The following is a 22496-nucleotide window of genomic DNA, read 5'->3' on the forward strand; positions in this document are numbered from 1 at the left end:
CGGCGCGGGACTACGACTCCCAGCGTGCCCCGCGCGGGGCCGTCGCCGTGGCAGCCGCGGCCCGGTGGCGGGAGGCCCCGCGGAGGTTCCGCGCCGGTTCCGCGCCGGCGGACGGCGATGGCGCAGGCGGCGCTGGGCGCGGCCGGCCTGCACCTGGACGAGCTGGGCAAGCTGCGGGTGCTGCAGCCCGAGGTGGCGCAGCTGACGGCGCAGCTCCGCGAGGAGTGCGGGGCCTTCCTCGACAGTAAGGCCGCGGCGGGCGGGAGCGGGAACCGGCGGGGTCTCCCAGATGGTCACGGTCACAGTGAACTCCAACACCATCGCGCGTGGCGGGAGCATTACCCTTCGTTAGGGCTGTTTTGAATATTACTTGATTTTTTTTTATTTTTTTTTTTTTTTCAGAAATAGTAGAATTTCAAAAAATAGTCGGTAGCTTAATCGAGCTGGTTGATCAGCTGGCGAAGGCTGCTGAAAGCGAGAAGATGAAGGTACTGTGCGATTAATTCCCACTCCGCCCGGCGCGATGTGTGAGAGCCCCCCCAGCCCCCCCGGGCACGGCCGCGGTCATTAACGCGGCTGCGGTATCAACGCGTGGCCCTTTCTAATTGCTGTTAACGTCCAGAGGACTTTTACAGGCACAGACTGAAGGTCGCATCGCTCCGGCGTTTCACAGCCCTACTGCTCCTGCTTCTCTATATAGTTACACACAAATAGACCCTGTACTTTTTAATCACTCCTGCTAGCAGGACGTTGTAGTTGGGGCAGGAGAGGCTCTGGGAGGGGGAGAAGGAGGAGGAGGAGGAGGAGGAGGAGGAGGAGGGCTTTCTAAAGACCAGATCAGTGAATAGCTCTATAAATACCTTGGTACTTTTCTTTCTGTATTTCTGCACGTCACCAAGTGATATGGGTTTTTTTCCTGTGTTGCTGTGGAAACAGAAATGAATGTTTAGCAGAATTGTAGGTCATTTCTTTTTTCCTTATTTGTTCTGGGGAAGGAATTATAACCAGAGCTTGCCTACCTGCAGGACCAGTGATCAGTTTGCATTTCCAGAGGAGCCGGTGACTTTTGCTGTGAGTCTGAAGGGACTCTCAGACACCTTCATCTGCCCAAGCCCTACAGCGACTGTTTGCCCGTTCCACCAACCCCTCAGTGTTAAGGTGTCACCCTCCTTTGCTGTTAGTGTGGCTGAAACACTTCAAAATGAACCTGGTAGTAGTGAAAAGGGTTAGAAAACTTTTAAATTCCCACTACAGCCACATCCACTGACCGTCCTCTTTTGACAGGCCATCGGAGCACGAAATTTGCTGAAGTCTATAGCAAAGCAAAGGGAAGCTCAGGAACAGCAACTCCAGGCTTTAATAGCTGAGAAGAAGGTGCAGCTGGAAAGGTGAGTTTTCTGTTAAGCACTTTTGGGGCGTTGTGCAGGCTGAACTCAGCCCGGACGGCTTCGTGGCTGAAGAGGCGGCGGGAGCGAACGTGGCCGTGCCTGGCCCGGGGCAGAGCGCGGCCGCTGCTCCACGCACCCAGCCTGACTCTGCTCCACCACACCCCCGCGAGCCCCCCACCGAACCGCCCGGCGCCGGCTGGGGCCGCTGGTAACCCTCTTGTTTTTCTTTCAGATACCGAATAGAGTACGAGACTCTGTGTAAAATTGAAGCGGACCAGAACGAATTCATCGACCAATTCATTTTTCAGAAATAGAGGATTTTAAGATAAAAATGAACTTGGAAACTTGACCATTCCGGAATCTTGATAATTTAAAAAATATGCAACTTTTCACTGTGTATGAATGAAGAGATGGTTTGTACAAATGAAAGTGTCTTATAATTCAGTGTGAATGACACTAAAATGGCAATAAGGAGGGCTTCTAACAGATGTAAAGACTGTTCTGTCCTTTGATTTTATAAAAGTTTTGTACAGTCAGTAGTACTAATTCAAATTATGGTTGAATTAACACTACTGTCGCTATGTTCTGTCTCTCACTTTTTGAATTGTACAGCTCTTTCAAAGAAATCAGGAAATAAATTATTGTTTTCAGACTTTCTGGATATACCAGAACGAGTTGTTTCTGCTATGTTATTTCTGAGCTTCAGTGTTTACAACTCCCTGGACAGCCATAATGGTATTTTCCACATCTGTGAAGACACAACACGCAAGCAGCAGTAACTTTTATCTATATTGACCTGGTCACTTTCTAGGATAAGGAAGGAAAAACCACCAGAAATTTATGATTAACAGAACGGATCCATTAGACACCCAAAAAAGCTGAAAATAACAGCACAACTGAGAACTTTAACCTCTGCCTGAGGTATGTCCATAGAGGTATTAATAGTAGAGGTAAATTCCTCCCTGGGCATTATTAGTGATAGAACTGCAGAGGGAGGAGGGGAACCCTTCTGAGCCTGCAGTGACCCCGGAGCCTGGATGTGCTCTAAATACAGATGTGACAGTCAAGACCTGAAGCCTGGGATCTAAAATCAAGCCTTGTGTTGAAGGGCAAATGGATGGCTCTTCCCTGGGCCTTTAGGCAGCCGCCTCGGGCAGCGTTGGCCTCTCAGAGCCTGGGGGAGGGTGAAGTTGTACCCCAGTGAAGTGCTGAAAGACCCCGGCCGTGACCAAAGAGCCTCAGGGACCTGCCATCTTACACAGGGCTCCGAGGTGGGTTCTTGGAAACCAGATTGTGAACTTAAAAACACCCCCCCACCCCCCCCAGAATTTCTATCAGCAGTAGGTTTTATTTACCGTAACTTACGCATTAATTTACTGTGTGGACTATCAACGACCTCGTGGTCATTTAAAGTTTGTTCTAGTCATTCCCATAAGAGTAAATGCAGTTTAATGTGTTACTCATTTCCATACTAGAAGTGATTTCATGGAAGGGAGAAGTTTACAGGAATTGTAAACAAGGATTTGAAGTACTTCAGAGTCCCCCAGGAAGTATACCTCCTTCTCAGCTTTAAGCGTTGGTAAATCCAGATTTTGGCATATTTCACTGATCAGACATTTACAATTAAAATAGAAGCAGAGCAAAGGAAGGTGCAATTTTAAAGAAAAGGGCAAGGAAGTTAAGAATTATTATATGATTTGAAATGCTTCAGAAGCATAGCTTTGCAAATCTTTATATAATCGGTTATGGATTTTGCAGAAAAAGCTCTTGGAAGACAGATTTCTTAGTTAAGTGGTCTCCTAACATCTTGGAAAACGGGCACTTGGAAGAAAAGTATCCGCTGTAGTTTCCCCCCGCCCCCATCACCCCGTTACACATCAAATGTTAAAAGTTCTTTTTCCTGTTACAAGGCGCTGCACGACGGGACAGAGGGAGAGGAGCGAGGTCCCTTCACCGCCGCGTGCCCAGAAACCACCCGGAATTGCCAGTACAGGCGTCTGCCAAAGCTTTTTCCGACTGAAGGAGAGCCGTGATCTCACAGCACATCAAATTCTGGCAGGAGCCAGATGCTCCCGCAGCGGCTGCTGCAGCCAGCAGCGAGCCAGAGGTCTGTCCCAAGGGCGACGTCAGCACGGGGTCCGAATCAAAACCAGCATCAGCGTTGCGCGTGCACACACCTCCCCGAGCGGCTTACTTCCTTTTCCTTTTCTCCACGTGGTTGTAGTGGGGGTTGTAGAGCATGGTGACCAGAATCAGAAGTGGTATCAGCAAGTACGGCAGGTATATGGACAGCAGGGTCAGGCGCTCGCGTTGTGTCTGAGGCCCCAGGTGCTCCGACTCGAAGTCGTGGAACAGGATATGCGCGAGGATGGCAAACAGAGTTGTGGCTGCGTGGGTGGAGTAGATAATTGCAGGAGTTCTTATCCATCTGCAGCCACCTGTATAGAAGCAAAAAGGAAACCACGTGAGTATTCTGAAACAAGCAGAATTCAATGGCTTTTAAATTAACAGAATGTTAACCGCCACATCTCTGCCAGGATAAGCCATAAACCATATTAAACAGGTAGTAGAAAAAAACCTAAATACCAGTACCAACCCAGGAAAATTATCTATCTGTATGGATATTCTGAACGATGGTGCAATCGTGAGTTTTAAAGTAACAAGAAGAGTACACAGAGCTTTATCTAGCGTGGAAGCGCACCAGATGTCGAATGTTGATGCTGGTTACACAGAAGTGGCTGCAGTTGACAAGGGGCCTGCGGTCCCGCGTTTTGTGTCTGACCCGTCCTACTCTGGGCTGCTCTCTCAGATAAAATTTGCCCTGAAAAGGGCACAGCATTCCCCACAGTACATCCCTGTCATTGCTTAAGGCTGATAAATAAGCCCTCTCTGCTGTACAAAAAGCAGGTGTTATGCAGAAGTGCTGCACAGGACGTATTCTTACACGTGTTTTATACCAACCTTTCAGGAAGGCGTACACTGCAACGAGGAAGAAAGGCATTTGCAGGAAGGCTTCACAGTACATGAACGCCTTAAACCACGCCGGGGGCTGGAGCATCAGGGGGTCTCTAAAGGTGGCTGCGTACCACTGTAACAACTCTGCCAGCTTAAAAAAAAAAACAAAAACAAAAACAAACCAACAGATGAACATCAACCGCACCAGGGCAAAAACTGTGACCCTCGCCCGGCGGTCAGATGAAGCCATCACTGCAGTGGGAAAACCAAGTGGAAAATCATCTTGGCACACAAGGCTTCATACTGCAATTTAGTTTCAAGAGGACATTTCTAAAGTCTTGACAGCAATGAGCCCTTTCCATTCGACATGTCTTAAATTCGCACTACAGGTAACTTTAGGATTGCCACAGCATTAGGTACAGTTGCTTTCCAAAAACTATTCCTGAAACATCACTTCCTACAGAAACCACCCAAACCACCAAAAATCTGCACCTTGCCATTCCTAGATAGCATTTTGCTCTTTCGGGCCCTCCTGTTGCCAGCCGAGAGGGGCCGGGGGGGTCTGGGGCCTCACGGGTCGACGGCTTCAACAGCTCCATTTAAGAATTTTGGCTTGGCAAATTGTAATTAGTTTCCACGACAGAAATGTAAATTCCAGCATGGCTTTAAGTTGGACTTTGAACGGAGAGATATGTATTGAGATTTGCTGGTTAACTATTAATTAAAAATGGTTTCTATAATGGAGTAATTCTATAGGCAATTCTAATGCCAAAAATCAAACTAATTGTAAAGCTCGTAGAGGAAGTTCTGGCCAATCTCATCCTGATGGGGAGAGTTGAACTGATTATCTTCTATCCAACTGTTACTTTAATTGACTTTATTATGTTCATTGTCTTCTCTAATTTTAGTCAAACCCCGCGGAACCAGAGATCTCCACCAGTAGCTCTGGCTGCTGGGATGCCTCCTTCCGCAGCGGGAGCAAACCCCTTGCAGGTTTTTGGCAGGAGTCTGGGGCAGGGACCTCCCGGGGGTCCCTCGGGGTGTCGGTGGGGGCCGCGGGCCCGTTCCTGCCGAGGGGGTTGGATCCAGCCCTTCGCTTTACCCAAAAAACACGGCGGGAGCGCGGGGCCAGCGCTGGCCCCACCGCCAACTCCTCGGGGCCTTTTCTCCAGCGCACCCGCGGGCACAGAAACAGGGCAGCCCGCCAGCAGCTCAGCCAGTTACAAATTTAACCAGGAAAAAAAAAAAAAAAAAAAAAAAAATCAGTTACAGCTGGTAAAGGTGCTGCTAAGCAATCACATTTACTCTCCTTCCCAAATGAATGACCTGACTGAAAATAAAGTCACCGCGCAGGTAGCAAGCGTTGAATTATTTTAAACCACTGTTTCGTTCTAGGAAATCCGCGCTTCTTCCTCCCGCCTTACGCCCCGACCCACCCAGCAGATGTTGTCCCAGAGGCCCCCCCCGCGCCGCTCGGCACCCACCCGCTCCTCTCCCCCACGCTCGCAGGCAGCGAGCCCCGGCCCCGCTCCCCGGCCCCGCTCCCGCCCCCGGTGCCCACTCACGGCCCGCGGGCGGAGGCCGGCGGGCAGCAGCGCCGGCAGATCCACCAGCAGCGTGAGGGGGATGTGCGAGAGGAAGAAGAGGCCGAAGAGCCGCTCCCGCCACCGCGGGGCCGCCGCCATCGCCGCCGGGGCCACGCCCGCCGCCGCCGGGGCCACGCCCGCCGCCGCCGGGGCCACGCCCACCGCCGCCGGGGCCACGCCCGCCGCCACGGCTGCGGGGGGGGCAGAGGAGGAGGAGGAGGAGGAGGAGGAAGGGCGCGGCCGCGGGGCCCGTTCAGCCGATTTTACGAATTCCTCCCGCCTCTGGGGCAATTCGGGCGGGCGCGGAGCAGCGGAGGCCGCGCAGCGAGGGCCTCCCCCTCCGCGCCCAGCGCCCCCCCGGGGCCGCCCTGGGACCGAGGCGCCTTCCTCCGCCGAGTCCGCCCTGCCCTCCGGAGCGCCAGCGGGCACCCCGGCGAGTTAGAGCAGGCTCGGAGAACGCAGCGGGTCGGATTCCATCCTTTATTGAGCACAGAAGCTGTCCAAGGGGTACACGCAGATTATAGATCAATCCTCTGCTTGGGCTCCAGTTCCCCCCCCCCCCCCCCCCCCCCATTTATCAATGTCACAAACAGTTTTAAAGTAACCGTACCTGAGCAGGATTACAGAAGTACAGTGAACAGAATTTTCTATCAAGTTACACTTGACAGAAGAATTTTAAAAAGTTACAAAGAACAAACAGTTCAAGGATCTCGCGATACTCCGTTACTAAAACAAATAAAGGGTAAAAAAGATGATTAGAAAAATTGCTACCCAGTAAATATTAAAACCATCAGTTCAATCCGGTGAGCATTCACACACTCCCAGCAGGCCAAACAGTAAAGTCCCAAATGCACCACTAATAAATTGGCTGAAGGAGAAAAGCACTTCATCACTTTCATAAATTGATGTGAATCAGTCAATGCTATTCCACCATACATCAGGAAATGGATTTTAGCAACTTACTTTTCCATAGCAGATCTCGTTTAGCTCCTTTGCATCACCTTCCAGATGTACACACAGAGAATAGGCCTTCTAATATTTGGATGTTCCTTTGACAATTTGTGAGTAATTTTGAAGTCATTCTTTGCACTCACTACTTCTGTACGCTTGTCAAGGCACAATTAATAAAAGGAGATGCAGAAGCTGTGTTTAGAGAGCTTAAAACTTACGATTACAATCTGCAATTCACTCGACATTGATATCAGCAAAGCTTAAAACCAATTAAAATGAAAACTGCAAGCCAGATTTTAACCTCATTGGCAAAGAAAGAAGCTCTCCTGATGACCTCACGCTCCGATCACTCCGAGTGTATACACGTGTGCGTTCACGTTAGAAACGGAACTGTCCTTGTCGCAGAGAGCTCTTCAGAGGCCTTTCACTGTAATTAATTTACAACAGACATGTCAAATGCAGTTGAGGCTACAGAAAACATTACCATGGTGGGGTTTTATATATATTTGCACACACAATTTCAGTTACACATCCGGGCCAACTGCAGTTACTCATTCTGCACAGCGCCTTGCCCACATTTGTATGAAGACACCCTGAAAGGTAAATGTCCAAAAAACATTTTATTCTTCTTATGTTTAAGAATGAGATTAACCCATGAACCTCTAGCGATCAGCTCCAAAAAACACACGATGCACACAGTGGTCTTTGCCAGTTGTGTCATTACGTGCTCATACCCTGACAAAACTGTGTGTCAGAACGAGAAGACCCAACAAGAAAACTGCCCACTGGTACCGCAGCCTTACGCTGAAGGAGAATCTACTGAGCAGACCACGTAAAAATGGCAGCGAGGTAATGGCAACTAGTTCAGCAACAGACAACCATGAAGCAATAATGACACCACTGTCACCAGTTCTAAAAAATGTTCAAATTTAGCTCATAATAGCATGGGAACTTTTAAGAGGTTGAAGAAGAGGCATATACATGAGTCACAAACAGCACCTGTGCCAGCCCTGGGACCAGAGCACATGCTAAGAAGGCTTATCAGTTTATTTCTTGCGAGGTCCTGAGGCTTGAACTGTAAAGTTCAATTTGTTTGAGCTTTAAAAAGGTCATACCCATAAAACATGAACATTTTCAGTCCCATTCTGCAACACCACTGCATGTTGGATTCTTTGCATTAGGACTAGGAAACAACGAAAGCGTTTGTGCTGAAAAAAATAACACAAACTTTGCAAATTAAACAAAATCCATCCTTGACTGGGTGTCTTTCAACCTCCCGGATAAAGCACAAGTCAATCGCTTCTTTTGATTTAATCAGCAAGTTTTGCCTTTATCCAGGATCAAGCTTAAAGAGTAAATTAATATTTTGTTGAAGAAGTCATATATACATGCATATATATGCATACATATATGTATATGTGTGTATGTATGCATGCGTGTTTAAAAATCAAAACCATGCCTAAACCAAGATGTTATAAAGTCTTTTTACTTGTATTCTTTTAGACAGTACTTCATCAAGATTGTAACAACTTATTCTCAAATAAAAGGTGGGAGATCAGACAGGAAATAAAGATAACACCACTTCTTTTTCAAATGTCACATTTAATGTTTTCACCACTGTACTTCAAATCTACATTTTACAAAGTGACCAGCAAGTGTGCCACATTAACTGACCAACCTCTGAGATTTTACCTTTCATACCAGTGTCTTCTTGGGCTCTTTTAATTAAACACGTTTCTCATTCAAGTGAATTGAAATGCTTCCGTTGGTTTTATTCTCAGGAGCCTCATAAAAAACAAAGATATTGCACCATCTTTGTTCAGTTATTCAATGTTTGTCTCTTTCACAGCAAATAATTACTTCATTGAAGTTAAAACTTCCAAACATAACTTACTAATAGTCTCCAATTTCAGCTCAGATCACTCTTGTTGAAAATACTCTGCTAAATACAGATAACTTACAATAACTTTAACAGTTAATTGTCCATAACAAACACCACGGTTTTTCTCCAGACCAATGCTCAAATTTTAAGATCACCCTTTAGTATTTCTTTGTACAGGTGAAAAACAGTCTTCAATTTTCTAGTCTTGTTTTAAATATAAAAGTTGGAAGGGACATTCAAGTTTCAAGTCTCCACACTGAACTTAAAAAAAAAAAAAAAAAAAAATCATGTGGAGGTAAACAAACCAAGTTGTATACTCCAGGAGGTAGAGGCCTTCAATTTGTGTTCATATATACATATGCACAGAATTCAGTGTTCCAACAGAAAAAGAATTAGCCAAAAAGTAATAAAAGTTATTTACTACTGTGACATTTCAAGACTTCCACAGCTTTGCCTAAAGACACGAACACAACATAACTCCCTATGTGCTTTTTTTTTTTTTCCTTTTCTTTTTTTTTTTTTTTTTTTTTCTCTCAACTGTCCAGTGCAGGAAAAAGTTCTCACAAAATTTCACAGACCTAAAATGTGCAAGCTAGTTTCTCTCTATACAGCAATGATGTCAGGGATCTCTGAAATTAGCCCATAAATGGAATTATTTACACACATAGAAGATGCATGCTGGGGGGTTTTATGTAAGAAAGAGCAGAAAAACTTCTAATAAAAATAGATTAAATATATATATATATTTATACTGGGTAAGGAAACAGAAGTTTAGTTTCTCCTAGTCACAAACTCATTCTCTCTACTCACAACATTTGATTTTAGAACAGCACACATCACCATCACAGCTCTAGTGAGAAGCTATTTATAGGATTTGATCATCAGGTGACATGACCACTTACTGTGGCCACTGTCATCTGACGTGACTTCATGATTGGTCGCAGTCAAGTTTTCTGTATTCCTTAGTTTTAGAAAACCCAAAATCTTCAGGAATGGCTCAATATCAAAATGTATGTCTATCTTTTTGTACAATCTCACTTCAATAAAAAAAAAAAAAAAAAGAAAGAAAAAAAAAAAAAAAGAAAAAACCTCCCCAAATTTGGTTCAATTCTGTTTGTTCTGAGCTGAGCCATCACAGCTGCACTAGAATTCATAAAACACGTGCAACTCTGGGTAAAATATTTTCTTCTAAAAGCACAACCACTTTACAAGATTAAAAGTCTAGTACATTTCTAAATATTATTCATATTGTACAAGTAGTGGTTGTTAATTTAAAACTTCATTAGTAAAATTACAGTACAAGCATGATTAACCTCCAGAATTGCAAATCCCAGACTCCAGTGGAAAGCTACATTACATCTTCAGTAGTATATTATCTTCCACTTTATTCCCAAACCAGTGGAGATGGCGGCATCTCAGATGGTTGAGCGACTGTGGAACTAGAATGCAGGTGATACAGAAAATCAGTGTTCATTTGCAATAGCTAATAGACAAGAAAGTTAATGATTGACCAGTGAGCAAGCATTTCAAGAAAAACAAAAACAAACCACCAAAACCAAACCAAAACAGCCCAAGGCCAACAGTTAACAAGACCGACAACAAATATTTCACTATACTTTATCTACTTATTCTCTTAATGATTTTTCATCTATCAGTCATTCATTTTAAGATTTTTATAGTGCAATTCTACAATCACGTCAACATTTCCATGCTAATTTTTCAGTCTGGCTTCCGTACTTTTACATAAGAATATTACTTGAAACTTTTGTACATTTTATAATTTTATAAAATGTAACCATATAAGGTTTGGTTTGTCCTTTTTTTTTTTTTTTTCAGATGTTATCTATGGGCCTTTTCTACTCTCAGAAACTTAAAACAGAAAATGTTTTGGATGTGTGAATTCTGTACTACTAATAAATGTGAATTAATATCAGATGTGATTACATACAGTTACCTAATAAAGCTCTTAAAAGCAGCAGACTGAGGGTTGATGCAGAGAGGCACTCTGTTTCCTTTCTGCTGTTCCAAAATGAACTGATGAATTATTTCTGTACATAGGAGAAAAACAAAAAGCACCATACCATTAACACTTTTTGCTTCAGTAAATGCAATGTAGACTGGAGAAAAATAAAGCTTCCTATACCGAAAGTACCTTTTAGTAAGGGTAAAAGAACTCCAGCTTCCCTAACTCAAATCTCAAGCCATCCACAAAGCACAAAACTGCCACTTGAGAGGATCAAAACAAAAAAAGTAAATTTTCATAAGGAAAGAGGAACTTTACGTGCAGTTGCCAGACAAATCATCTTCTCACACACATGCATGCACACCCCCCCCCCGGGAAACAGAGCCTGGAAGGTCTGGCAAGGGGCTGCCAGACCGGAGCTCCCCAGAGCAACGCGCGCCCGCCTGCACGCGAGAGGCAACGCGCTGGAATCTGCAGCACCGTCAGCAAACCTTAAAGGCAGCAAACCTAGAACAGCAGATTTCAGAGGAGGCAGCAGACCCGTGCACAGCTCTGGAAAGTGATGGCCAAAGAGAGGAGGGGAATGGAAAGAGTAACAGGATGAAAAGAAAACAACGTTACGTGAACTTGTATGAACTATCAATGTGAATTTCAGAATTACAGGTTCAGGATTTATCCGAAACAAGTCACATTATCATGGCAACATCACGGAGTGTTTTTGTCCCAAATGACAGAATTGTCTGTTAGAAACTGACAAGGTAACACATTTCTTCTCCCTCTCTTCCTCGAGTCATTCGAGCAGCCGCCAAACAGAACCTAAATCCCTACTACTATTTCTCACATCCCACTGCTCCCATTAAAGGGCTGCTTTCCCGACCGGACCTGCTTTCCGAAGAAACAAAGCCGATTTTACAGCTTGTTCGCTACGGCGGAATCAGACTTCAAATCTCCAGTGCCAGGAAGCAGCTGCTGGCACTCAGTACCCGTCTGCAGCAGCGTCTCCTCCGCCAGGCACCAGGACCGACCTCCCCCGCGACAGCGTGGCAGGACGCCCAGCGCATCCCCGGCACCGGCGGGAGCGGAGCCAGCGCAGAGGCAGAGGAGGGCTGGGGGTGAGGCAGAGGAGGGGGGCCGGGGTGAGGAAGAGGAGGGCTGGGGGTGAGGAAGAGGAGGGGGGCTGGGGGTGAGGCAGAGGAGGGGGGCCGGGGTGAGGAAGAGGAGGGCTGGGGGTGAGGAAGAGGAGGGGGGCTGGGGGTGAGGCAGAGGAGGGGGGCCGGAGGTGAGGAAGAGGAGGGGGGCCAGGGGTGAGGCAGAGGAGGGGGGCCAGGGTGAGGCAGAGGAGGGGGGCCGGGGTGAGGAAGAGGAGGGGGGCCGGGGATGGGCCCGCCCCAGCTGCCCACCGCAGCTCTGCGGGACAGCGAGCGAGGGCACGGCGCGCACCCCGGCACGGCAGAGCAGTGCTCCCCCTTCCCCCCCAGCGCGGGGAACGCTATTAAGGTTCAAAATTGATGGACTCCTGCATGTCAACTAATGCATGGGATGTTGTATTACATCAGAACTTTTATGAGCTATTGTGTTCTTTCAGTGAAAAGAAAGGATTTCCAGTATCTACAATGGAAAAACACCTAAAAGAAAAACCACCCGGGTTAGTGTATGCATCCAGCTTGCACATCCGAGCGACACACTACTAAAGGGTGGAGCAGGAAGACAAAGGCAGATGCAAAGGTTAACCACTACTCACCTTTAACCTGCCGAACAGAACTGAGGTTCTTTTCAAAAGTGTCGTCAAATTTGGGATTAGTGATGGGTTCAAAATCACTAGTATAAACTCTTCCAGTAGATGTGGAAAAACAACATTTACACATACAAGTGTGGTATCGCAACCGCCCTTCATCAAGATAGGGATGAGCTAAGGCATCCTTAGCAGATATTCTTTTGGACTGAAATATTGCATTTAAAGAAAAGAAAAGAGAAAAAAATTAGTTAGGCTATTTTCAGAGGAATGAAAAATCTAGAGAATGCTTACTCATCAATTAATTCTAAATTGCTTTATAAACCCCTAATCACATTAAAGGATTAGTTCATGTCAGGAAATGTTTAGACCTGCGGACGCTGCCACTAGGGGGAAGATTTTCCTCAAAAACAAGGAGCAGTGCTAAGATGACATTGACCTTTCTGTACTATAGCTAATAATAGAAAATGCTGCTAATACAATTTTTAGAAAAATATTTTTCAATAATTACTTTCAACAGACAACCTTAAAAAATTATGACTCCTACAATGAATAAGCCCAAATAATTTAATGCGAGCAAATATGTCATTTTGTAGGTCCACACCCCGCAAAACATTTTAACGTGTCCTTAAGTACATATTTGAAGTGAAACACAAATTGAAGAATCACTGATAACAGAGTAATTCAGGATATGGCATCTGGAGTTCTGAGAAATACTTCACACATCAAGTCTCAGAAAACAAGTGGTGAAGGAAGTACAGGGCAGAAGGGGCTCAGAGCAATGGTTTTAATTACAAAGTCCACTTGCACATTAGTAGAACTCTTTTTGTGCATAACTGTAAAGTACTCAGTCTCCAGGTGTCCAACACCATCCCATCAAAAAAGGAGAATAATGTGTTTCAAAAAAATTGCAGACAGAGGTGCTACTGCAAATTCAAGGTGTAATGAAATCTGTTGGTACAGGTGAATTAAAAAAAAAAAACAAAACAAAACACAAACAAACAGAACAAAAGTTACTTGCTTAAAATTACAGAACAAAAAGCAGCAGAAAAGCTTGAAGTAAAACCCCAGTGTACCAATTCCCAGGATATTTTTTACATTAAATTAAAATCACCCATTGTAAAAGATTGCTGTGTTTCTTTAAAAAAAAACAAAACCACATTTATTTACATATGATTTAGGAATAATAGTATTCTAAGTGTTGAGGGTGCTAGAAAGGAGAAAAAAAAACTTTGTTTATGTGGAAGTTATGATTTAACATTTCTATGGTTTTGTTCAATAAAGCAATCTTAAGGTTTAAAAAAATAAAATCAAAAGGTACTGCCTTCTGAATACTCCATCAATTACACGCTTCTTCCCTTGCAGTTCAGGCAATCTGTCTATTTTTCATTTGAAATGTTAGGGTTTTTTCTGTAAGAATGAAGTAATTAAGATCATCGATTCAGGTATCAGATTTTCTTGTGACAATTTTGTATAGTAAGCCCAAGAGATGAAATCCAAAATCCACAGCAGCACATTTTTATTAGAAAAACAGATGCTCAGTGGAAAAAAAGATCCTGTTATGTGACTGTATGGATGCAGAAAGAATTTTTTGTGTGTTGCAAGACCATGAACACCCACGCGTCTCTAATTAGAACTGCATCAAAGTATCTGATGTTCTGCTACCTACACCTTGCTAGGAAAAGACAGCATGATTCATGAACACCCTCATCTTTCTCACTCTGTTGTAGCTTTCTTCAAAAGACCACTAGATTTTAAACGCAAAACCCCCATTCCAGGGGGAAATTAATTGACCAATTATAAGATGATACTTTTATGTCTTTTACAGACCCAAAAGTACTGGAATGCAATGTAGAAGAAAAACAGTTTAAAGCAGTCCTTTCCTTAAAATATTCATTTAAGTAGCAGACAACAAAAACTGTTAAAACAAAAAGTATTGGAAATAATTTTAAATCATACTTACTGGATCAAAGACCAACATTCTGCAAAGGAGATGAACTGCTTCATGTGTAGCTTGACTGGACAGTGTATATAGGACAGGAAGGGATGGCTGCAGAGAAAGGCAAGTACAGACAGTTGTCCTCTCAGATCCACCAGCCAGAAACCACCGTTGCAGCATGCATTATTTTATAGCTACCAAGGACAAACTTCTTGTTAAAAAGGACGTGCACTACCTAACGCTTCCCAACAAGACGATAATCACTATGACAGAACTCAGCAATTGTAGCAGAGATCTAACTGATTTTTTTCTTCCTTGGTTCAGATGTAATCCCTGGACAAACCTGTATTTTATTCATTTATTTTTCTATAAGACACCACTTGAGGCTGTAGCTGCTCAGGGGTTTGATTAACCACATCATTTCCAGTATTTCATCTTTCTGATCTCAATCACTGCCACATTATGGATTATTTTGCTTGTCCTTACCCAGGCGATCCATATCTGACTGCCAGTGACATCCAGTACAATTAAAGCGACCTTCAGGCATCCCGCATTTCCCACAGAGATAAACAGGCCCACAACAAGGCCCGAAGGGCTGCGGGAAGGGGCGAGGGGGGCTCAGGGAACTCCCCCCTGGTTCATAGTGCCGCGCTCGGGGCGTGAACCGCACGGTTCAAAAAAGCTGCAACAACCCAGAAGCTGGCGGCAGCGGCTGGTTAGCCCCAGAAAAAAGAGCTCTGCAGATCATTTTCCTCCTGTATTTCCTTGTTCTGCTCACCCTCACAGGCACGACAGCCTGCCCGTTCTGAAAGTTTCCAGTTTTAGCTGAGAGTGGAAGTACCTCGTGGTGCAAACGCCCCGGCCAGGCCGGTCGGTAGCGCCCGGGTCACCCAGCCCAAGCTGGGCACAAGCTGCTCGGGGCCCGGCAGCGCCCGCCCACCCTGCCGCTTCAGCAAGAGCACGACACACAAACAAGGTTTTTCTCGGCAGAGAAAGTTGCCATTTGACAACTTTTAACTGCACATACTCTCTATCCTGAAAGTCTCCTCTGGCTCTGGAATTAAATGTTAACGCGAAGGTAGCAAAACACAAAGACAACCCCCGTCCCCACGCTCCCAACACGTGGGAAGTAGTACTGCCTGAAGTTGCCCAAAAAGAAAAAAATTAATCAACAATAATGTTAATATTATATGCCATTCATTTTAAAGCATTAGCTATATCCTATACTCCCTGGAATGAGCTTCAAAGATTACTTTTTTTTAAAGCCACAACAATGTCAGTTTTCAAAATCAAGTAAAATATTTTCCTGCTTAATTGACATTATTCTTATTCCTATGTAGCCTAAAGAATGTCAGCAGAGTGCGCTACAATTAGTCCTCAAAGTGTTACAAAACAAGTAAACAGTTCCTCCAAAGTGAAGGGGGAAAACAAAAAAAAAAAAAAAGAAAAAAAAAAGAGTAAGATGGGGGAAACGAAGTCTCAGTTTTCACACTTCAAAGAAAATAAAACCACAAACCTATTGAAAAAAGAAACCAGAAGGCCCAACCAAAGTAAAAAAGAGCCCCACAGTTATTAGGACAGGTACTACTGCAAAGAAATTTCCTACTGAAAAGTGTGCTACTTCCAAGTCCAATACTCCTAAAATTTTTATTTTTTTTTTTTTTTTTTTAGGAAATAAACCATCACATACACATGCAGCCACACCCCCCCACCCTCCCCTTTGTATTCTTCCCATGGAAATTCGGACAGCATTCCCACCGGCTAGCAAATGCAGGTGTTGGGAGGAGCCATTAGGGCAGGAAGAATTATACCGAGTGCTTTGCTAGTGTGTGTGATTAATTGGTATTGAGATGGGGGAAGAATACACTAGCTGGCTGACAAAAAGGACTAAAACATTCTGCCTAAAATATAACAAATCAATTGAAAGCTTATTTATGGGACAATATTCACTGACAAACCTCGCATGGATCCACAGGATTTCCAGAACTGCATTAACTCTACACAGACTTTTAACTGGTATGCAGTGCTAATATTTGGCAGGCATCTGTTGCTTCTACTTGTTTAGCAAAGCAAATGAATATAAGTTATTTAGGTGCTGTAAATTTGTCAGTATATATAAAAATTACACCTCCACAGTGACATCATTCCAAGTTAACCCTGAACTACCAAATTCAGCCTCAGTTTCTAAGTGCAGTCTATAGACTATAAAGCTACAGTATTTGGTATCTTCATACAATTTTTCTAATTAATAAGCACTATCTACACAAAAAAACCACTGTCATCCAAGCACTGTGATTAAGTAGGTTTCATCCATATACCGGGGCAGAAAAATATGATTACATTAGGATTACTGATGGAAGCTGTTGCATCCAATGCAAATGAAGGATGCGCTTTATTCTGGTACACACATGCCCTTCGTCTGCCATTCCAAGAGCATCTGGTTACATACAGCTTTTGGGGGCAGCATTTTCTCGGCAAACTGCAATCAGGTCCACAGCTAGAGATGAGAAACAGTCCTGACGAGAGAACTAGCAAGGGCAGAAGAAACTGGTGAAAACCAAATTGTTGTAAGATTTGATTATCATGGAATCAACGGTCAGGTCTTTTGAGGGGCATCACACGGGATCTCTCTCCTGTAACAGAGGAGGCAAGGACCAGCGCGGGGAGGGAATGAACTCCAGCCCGTGCTGCTTTTAGAAGTGGGTCAGCACACGACGGGCGGTGAAGCCCAAACCACTCCTTACCGTCCGCTGTGAACGGGAGAGGAGACGCTCTTCCTAGGGCTGCCAGTTAAGCAACTTTATCAATTCACTTCAATCTAGCTTGAAATAAAATTTTTAAATACAAAATTGCCAAAGATGTCCACATAGTATGTAAACTTTCGTGATGCCAACACACAGTGGGGTGGGGGTTTCTTTTAAACAGAAGCTTCATGCATTAATCTATTTTTACATAAAGCAGCAAAACGCTTTACCCTTTAACTCCTACTATGCTCACCTACATCGATTAAAAATAGTTTGTGTGACAAAGTAATCACCAGTTCCTAACTTGTTTTTCTCTCCCTATTAATCTAATTAAGAAACTGGTAACATTTAGCTATTTATAACCAGCAAAATCTCCATTTTAGAAGATGAAAAGCCATGAATTTGCAAACAAGTGTGCTTGAAATTGAAAACAGAGAAATATCACTACAGAAATCACCTAAATGTACTATAGACCCCTATTTCCAAGTTACAAATGAGTGCACCAACTCCAGAGACTGTTCAACTTCTGTGGCACTCCAGGGAAAGTGAATGTTGTTTTCCTCAGCACACACAGAACTAAGTGCTTATGGCTTATTTCCTACAACTTAGTAGCTATAGGACATTAAATCCATATTGGAAACACTTGATATGGTGATGACCCCGAGCTGTGTGGTGTGGGGACAGGCGGGAGGGCAGGGATGGCACCCCAGGGGCCTGGGCAGGCTGGGGAGGGGGGCCCGGGCAAACCTCGTGGGGTTCAACACGGCCAAGGGCAAGGTCCTGCCCGTGGGTCGGGGCGATCCCCAGCACAAACCCAGGCTGGGCCCTCGAGGGGTGGCTGGAGAGCAGCCCCGAGGAGAGGGGCTGGGGGGGTTGGGGGGGGGAAAACTGCCCGTGAGGCAGCCCCGTGCGCTCACAGCCCAGAACCCACCCGTGCCCTGGGCTGCAGCCAGAGCAGGGGGGGCAGCAGGGCCAGGGAGGGGATTCTCCCCCTCTGCTCCGCTCTGGGGAGACCCCCCTGCAGTGCTGGGGCCAGCTTGGGGGCCCCCAACAGCAGAAGGACACGGAGCTGCTCGAGCGGGGCCAGAGGAGGCCACGAAGATGCTGGGGGGGCTGGAGCAGCTCCCCTGGGGGGTCGGGCTGAGAGAGTTGGGGGGGTTCAGCCTGGAGAAGAGAAGGCTCCGGGGAGCCCTTCGAGCGGCCTCCCAGGGCTTAAAGGGGGGGCAGGAGAGGTGGGGGGGGACTCTGGGTCAGGGGGTGGGGATAGGATGAGGGGTGACAGTTTAAACTGCCAGAGGGCAGGTTTAGGTTAGATCTAAGGCAGAAATCCCTCCCTGTGCAGGGGGTGAGGCGCTGGCCCAGGGTGCCCAGAGCAGCTGTGGCTGCCCCCTCCCTGGAAGGGTTCAAGGCCAGGTTGGACGGGGCTGGGAGCCCCCTGGGCTGGGGGAGGGGGGCCCTGCCCGGGGCAGGGGGGGGCACTGGGGGGGCTTTGAGGTCCCTTCCCACCCAAACCTGCCTGTGATTCTAGAATACCATTTCACCTCCCCTGCTTTTGAGTATTCTCATCATTCAGTGGGTCAAGAGACACAGTTTCAGAGGCTTGTACAAGAATAGCCTTAGCACTGGGATTAGAAAAATCGGAAGACATTCTTGTACCCAGTTCAATTCTCAACAAAGCATCATGGTTTAACAAACTGAACAAGGCTAACAAATAAATTCCAGAATTCTTGCTTGCTACTACCTAGTAGTACCTGTACTCTACCTAGAGTACAACTAGTGCACTTTGGAAATGTCAAGCTATTATCAAATTATCAGAATTTAAAACCAATGTGTTCTATAAAGTATCTGGATGTATTTGTGTACTGTTACATATTTTTATATATAAATAGAGTGGATATATTTCTCCAATCACTCTAAAACCTTTTTTTTTTCTTTTAAACACATCAAACCTTTAAAGTGCAGGACTACATGCTTAAAAGTTACAACTCTTCCAGCACGCAATAGCAAAAAAAAAAAAAAAAAAGACTTGATTTGTTTTAAAACTGGTAGAGAAAGTCTTAAGAAAATCCTCCTATTATTAATGCTAAAAGAAAAAAAAAACCTGTCATAAAATGGAATAGAGACAACTTGATGTAGTGAATCAAAAGTGCTAAGGAGGCAGAACTCCCACATGTTAATAATATAGCAGAATATATATTCAGTGCTCATTTCTATGGTAACTACTATTGTGGTGAGTAGACATTTGAGAAATTACTTCAACATGCAGAAAATAAAGAAGCAAACTTAACTACTGGAAAGATCTGATGTATTAACATGTACAGGTTATTAATTTTGTTGATTTTTACTATCTAGCAACCATTAAAATGACCATATTGGATGGACATACTGCTTTATTACTGCACTTTGGATTCCCGCATAAGCATTTCTTTGTATCTACTAACAGTGGATTTCATTTGCTCTTTTTATTGTCCGGCCAGCACAACAACATCATCCTGCCTCTTCTCTCTAGTTTGTTTTTTTTGGTTCTTTTTTTGGTTCGTTTGTTTTTTAAAATTAACTTTTACTTCAGTTATGTTGAATGTTGTATCTCAGTTTTCAATATCTTGTTAAGCCTTTCACGTGCAGCTGGGGTGACTGCACAGATGTGTGAGGGGACCCTCTGGTGACAAGTTGCTGGACTGTTCTGTTTACAGATCTGGACAATGCGTGGTTTCCACTTCTAACACTCTCGATCCCATCAGTACAGGAGTCCCTCCTGGCTTTCAACTTTAATTTATGTCTCTTGCCAGTATTATCACTTAAACTGAACATCTTCATTCAACACAGCTATCAAAGCACTGTCACTTCAACAGAGGAGACTTTCACCTGCATCATCAAGTCAAATTATACATACAAGACAGAAGCCAGAAATGCACTTTCCTGGTGAAAACCCACCTTGTCCCAAGAGTAGTTGGAACAACTACACCATTAACTCATGCCACTGCAACAGCACAACCACCTTTGGCAAACTTAGCCTGGTTTACAGGCAGAGACAGCTCTGAGATTAAATATCCAAACAAAGTACTTATGAACAAACATGCCATGAGAGCTCAAGCAAGATGTGAAACCCTGCGATGATGCAGCAGCAGTCTCCTGCCCTGAGGAAATCCTATCTTACAGGGGCTGACTGACGGACTGTCCACCGAGGGTAAAGAAGGGCCCGGGATCTCCAGCTCTACCTGTTTATGAGGACCCCTGAGTATATGTGCCTTGGCGCCTTCACAAGCCGTCCTCATTGCTTCCAGTGACGGTGTTCCCAACAGGTCTGTGATCAAATCCAACTGTAGGTATAGAACATACAAATTGGAGATCTTAGACGTGCATTAATGCATTTCATTATGACAGCAGATTCTTGGGCTAATGTAAATTACACTTAAGGTATGAATCCGCTCAGAACCACTATTTTACAGATAGTAAATTGCTAACGTACACATTTAGTAGAGAGCAAATACAAATACTTGTCATTTCACTAAAAAAAAACAGAAGCTGATTTTCAAGTTTGAGAGCTTTTTTTGTTTACATGCTTAATACGATATTTTATTGCAATTTAAAAGTCAATTTTATAGCATTAAGAAAATTGTTAATGGTGTGTTACTCATCCTAAAACTCAAATATTCTCTATTGCTTGTCAGCACTGAATACCAATATCCCACACAAAATTACCCCCAAAAAACAGGTCAGCTACTACTTTACACAAAATATTTTGCCACCAACAGGAATAAAACTATAGCAAATGGGGAAAAAATCCTCAATCACAGTATATGAGAAAAAGAAGTTTAAAAAAACCCCAAACAAACAAACATCTCTCCAGCAACAGAGGAAGGAAAAGGAGTGGTGCTGGTTACAAGGAAAACAAAAGCTACCTAAAAAAGAGCAAAGATGATGCTGTGTTTAAAACTGGTCTCAACTTTAAATGAAATGACATTTCATTCACCTTTTTCATTTTGGAAAGCAACACACAAGCTTTCACCTTATTTCTACAAAAGTGTGTGCATATAGTCCTTTAGTGAGTAAAAGCAAACAAACAAAAAAACCCCGTATAAGTCAAGTTAAAAAAAAAAAATTAAAAAAAAAAAAAAAAAAAGTCTTGTCAGGAGTGAGATCAGCACCCTGGTTCCAAGTGCTCCCTTGTGACCAGCATCCACCCGCGCTAAGGAGCAACTGCCGAGCTCTCCTCTGAGAATAAACCCATTATCCTCATTCTCCAGGCCTCGGACGCATGAAAATCACCCATCCCTGTTGGTGGGACACTGTGAAATGGGACTGCTGTTTACACCCCCCCCCCCAGCGCTGTGACTCCAGCTGCTGTGCTCTCTGCATTTTTCCCCACGCTCCAGCAGAAGCACCGGCCTGGCCAGTGCCTCGAGGAACACGCAGCGTCGTCACTGGGCACCGAGCAGGTGTCCTGCCGGCTGCCCTGGCGCCGCGCGGCCAGGGCTAGCACAACTCCAGAGCAGGGACAGCAAGGCGCCCATTTGTAAGGAGATGGAGAACTAGACAGGACAAAAAAAAATCCTAACCCTGGAGGTTTTTAGATGTGAAAAATATATAATTGAGAAATAGACACATGGGGCTGATATAAGAAAAGATCGATGTGTTTACAAAATAGAAAAAGTGATATAATAAATTACACCAGCGTATCAGGGAATGTAGACTGCATAAACACCTGTATTTTTAAGACATTTCCTGAAGCACACAGCAACGATAGGTTAATATATGTTTATACCTATATATATAGCTATGGATATAAATACATACACTTTATTCTAATAGTTACAAGAAAAAACACTGAAATCAATTTTCATAATGATCTCCTGAAAGTTCATGTTCAGTATCTCTCAAGGTACAAATTCTCTTGTCTTAGCCCGTATGTTTCCAATCCACTCTCAGAAGCGTTTTGTTAAAAGGTCTGATTTCATTTACCTAGACGGATGTCATCAGCCATTAAACATATTTTTCTGAAGTACTACAAAAATACACTTTGAGATTTTGGTGTAAAAAACTGAAAAATATATTACAAAACATCAATTTTTCATTCAACTGGCCTCAGTGGCGTGTCCTTCCAAGTCTTACGGGTACATACGACGAGGCTAGGCGGTGGCGCTGTTATTTGGGGCCAGAAGCGCCCTTTCCAAGCTCACCTCTCAGCCCGTGCCACTGCCCCCAGCGTCCTGGGGCTGGGGCCGGGCTCCCCCCCTGGCGAGCCGACGCGGGGGGGACACCTCCCGGGAAGACGCGAGGGCACCTCCCCGGTGGGTGGGTGCGTGGGCACCTCTCCGGTGGGTGCGTGGGCACCTCCCCGGTGGGTGCGTGGGCA

The 22496-nt window shown here is 44.6% G+C and overlaps 3 protein-coding genes across 8 annotated transcripts in view; 1 reads left to right on the plus strand and 2 right to left on the minus strand.

Moving 5' to 3' along the window:
• Positions 1–12: 12 nt before the first annotated feature.
• On the plus strand, positions 13–2059 carry IFT20 (intraflagellar transport 20). Of its 3 annotated transcripts, none has more exons than XM_042791405.1 (4): positions 13–304; positions 403–488; positions 1285–1388; positions 1621–2059. In XM_042791405.1, exons 1-4 carry the CDS (start codon positions 118–120, stop codon positions 1700–1702), a joined length of 459 nt encoding a protein of 152 aa, XP_042647339.1. In that variant the 5' UTR covers positions 13–117; the 3' UTR covers positions 1703–2059. The 3 variants fall into 3 exon arrangements, with proteins under 3 accessions (XP_042647339.1, XP_032860804.2, XP_042647340.1); XM_033004913.2 differs by having other exon boundaries at positions 13–244; XM_042791406.1 differs by lacking the exons at positions 1285–1388; positions 1621–2059 and adding an exon at positions 1026–1278 and having other exon boundaries at positions 13–244.
• Positions 2060–2820: 761 nt separating this feature from the next.
• On the minus strand, positions 2821–6085 carry TMEM97 (transmembrane protein 97). The gene is made up of 3 exons (XM_033004912.2): positions 5909–6085; positions 4350–4494; positions 2821–3826 (listed from the first exon to the last, which is right to left on the minus strand). Exons 1-3 carry the CDS (start codon positions 6026–6028, stop codon positions 3579–3581), a joined length of 513 nt encoding a protein of 170 aa, XP_032860803.2. The 5' UTR covers positions 6029–6085; the 3' UTR covers positions 2821–3578.
• A 2377-nt stretch (positions 6086–8462) lies between these two features.
• Positions 8463–22496, minus strand: part of NLK (nemo like kinase) — a 66852-nt gene continuing 52818 nt past the window's right edge. For 3 of the 4 annotated variants that reach the window (XM_033004800.2, XM_042791403.1, XM_033004799.2), the window contains 5 exons: positions 20359–20460; positions 14421–14507; positions 12467–12665; positions 10717–10810; positions 8463–10201 (listed from right to left, as the gene is read on the minus strand). In XM_033004800.2, coding sequence (XP_032860691.1) covers positions 10147–10201; positions 10717–10810; positions 12467–12665; positions 14421–14507; positions 20359–20460 — 537 coding nt within the window. In that variant the 3' untranslated portion in view covers positions 8463–10146. Of the gene's footprint in view, positions 10202–10710; positions 10811–12466; positions 12666–14420; positions 14508–20358; positions 20461–22496 lie in introns of all 4 variants that reach the window. The other variant, XM_033004801.2, reaches the window with a different exon arrangement.

Source organism: Tyto alba, unplaced genomic scaffold, assembly GCF_018691265.1.
Source record: "Tyto alba isolate M040663 unplaced genomic scaffold, T.alba_DEE_v4.0 Super-Scaffold_19, whole genome shotgun sequence".
In the NCBI taxonomy this organism is placed as follows: domain Eukaryota; kingdom Metazoa; phylum Chordata; class Aves; order Strigiformes; family Tytonidae; genus Tyto; species Tyto alba.

Excerpts from the sequence above, each read along its gene's own strand:
- TMEM97 (XM_033004912.2), bottom strand. The coding sequence starts at position 6,028 with ATGGCGGCGGCCCCGCGGTGGCGGGAGCGGCTCTTCGGCCTCTTCTTC. Across the intron at positions 4,495-5,908 it reads CCGGCCTCCGCCCGCGGGCC|CTGGCAGAGTTGTTACAGTG; the intron begins GTGAGTGGGCAC and ends TTTTTTTTTAAG. Across the intron at positions 3,827-4,349 it reads AGTGTACGCCTTCCTGAAAG|GTGGCTGCAGATGGATAAGA; the intron begins GTTGGTATAAAA and ends GCTTCTATACAG.
- IFT20 (XM_042791405.1), top strand. The coding sequence starts at position 118 with ATGGCGCAGGCGGCGCTGGGCGCGGCCGGCCTGCACCTGGACGAGCTG. Across the intron at positions 305-402 it reads CCCAGATGGTCACGGTCACA|AAATAGTAGAATTTCAAAAA; the intron begins GTGAACTCCAAC and ends TTTTTTTTTCAG. Across the intron at positions 489-1,284 it reads CTGAAAGCGAGAAGATGAAG|GCCATCGGAGCACGAAATTT; the intron begins GTACTGTGCGAT and ends CTCTTTTGACAG.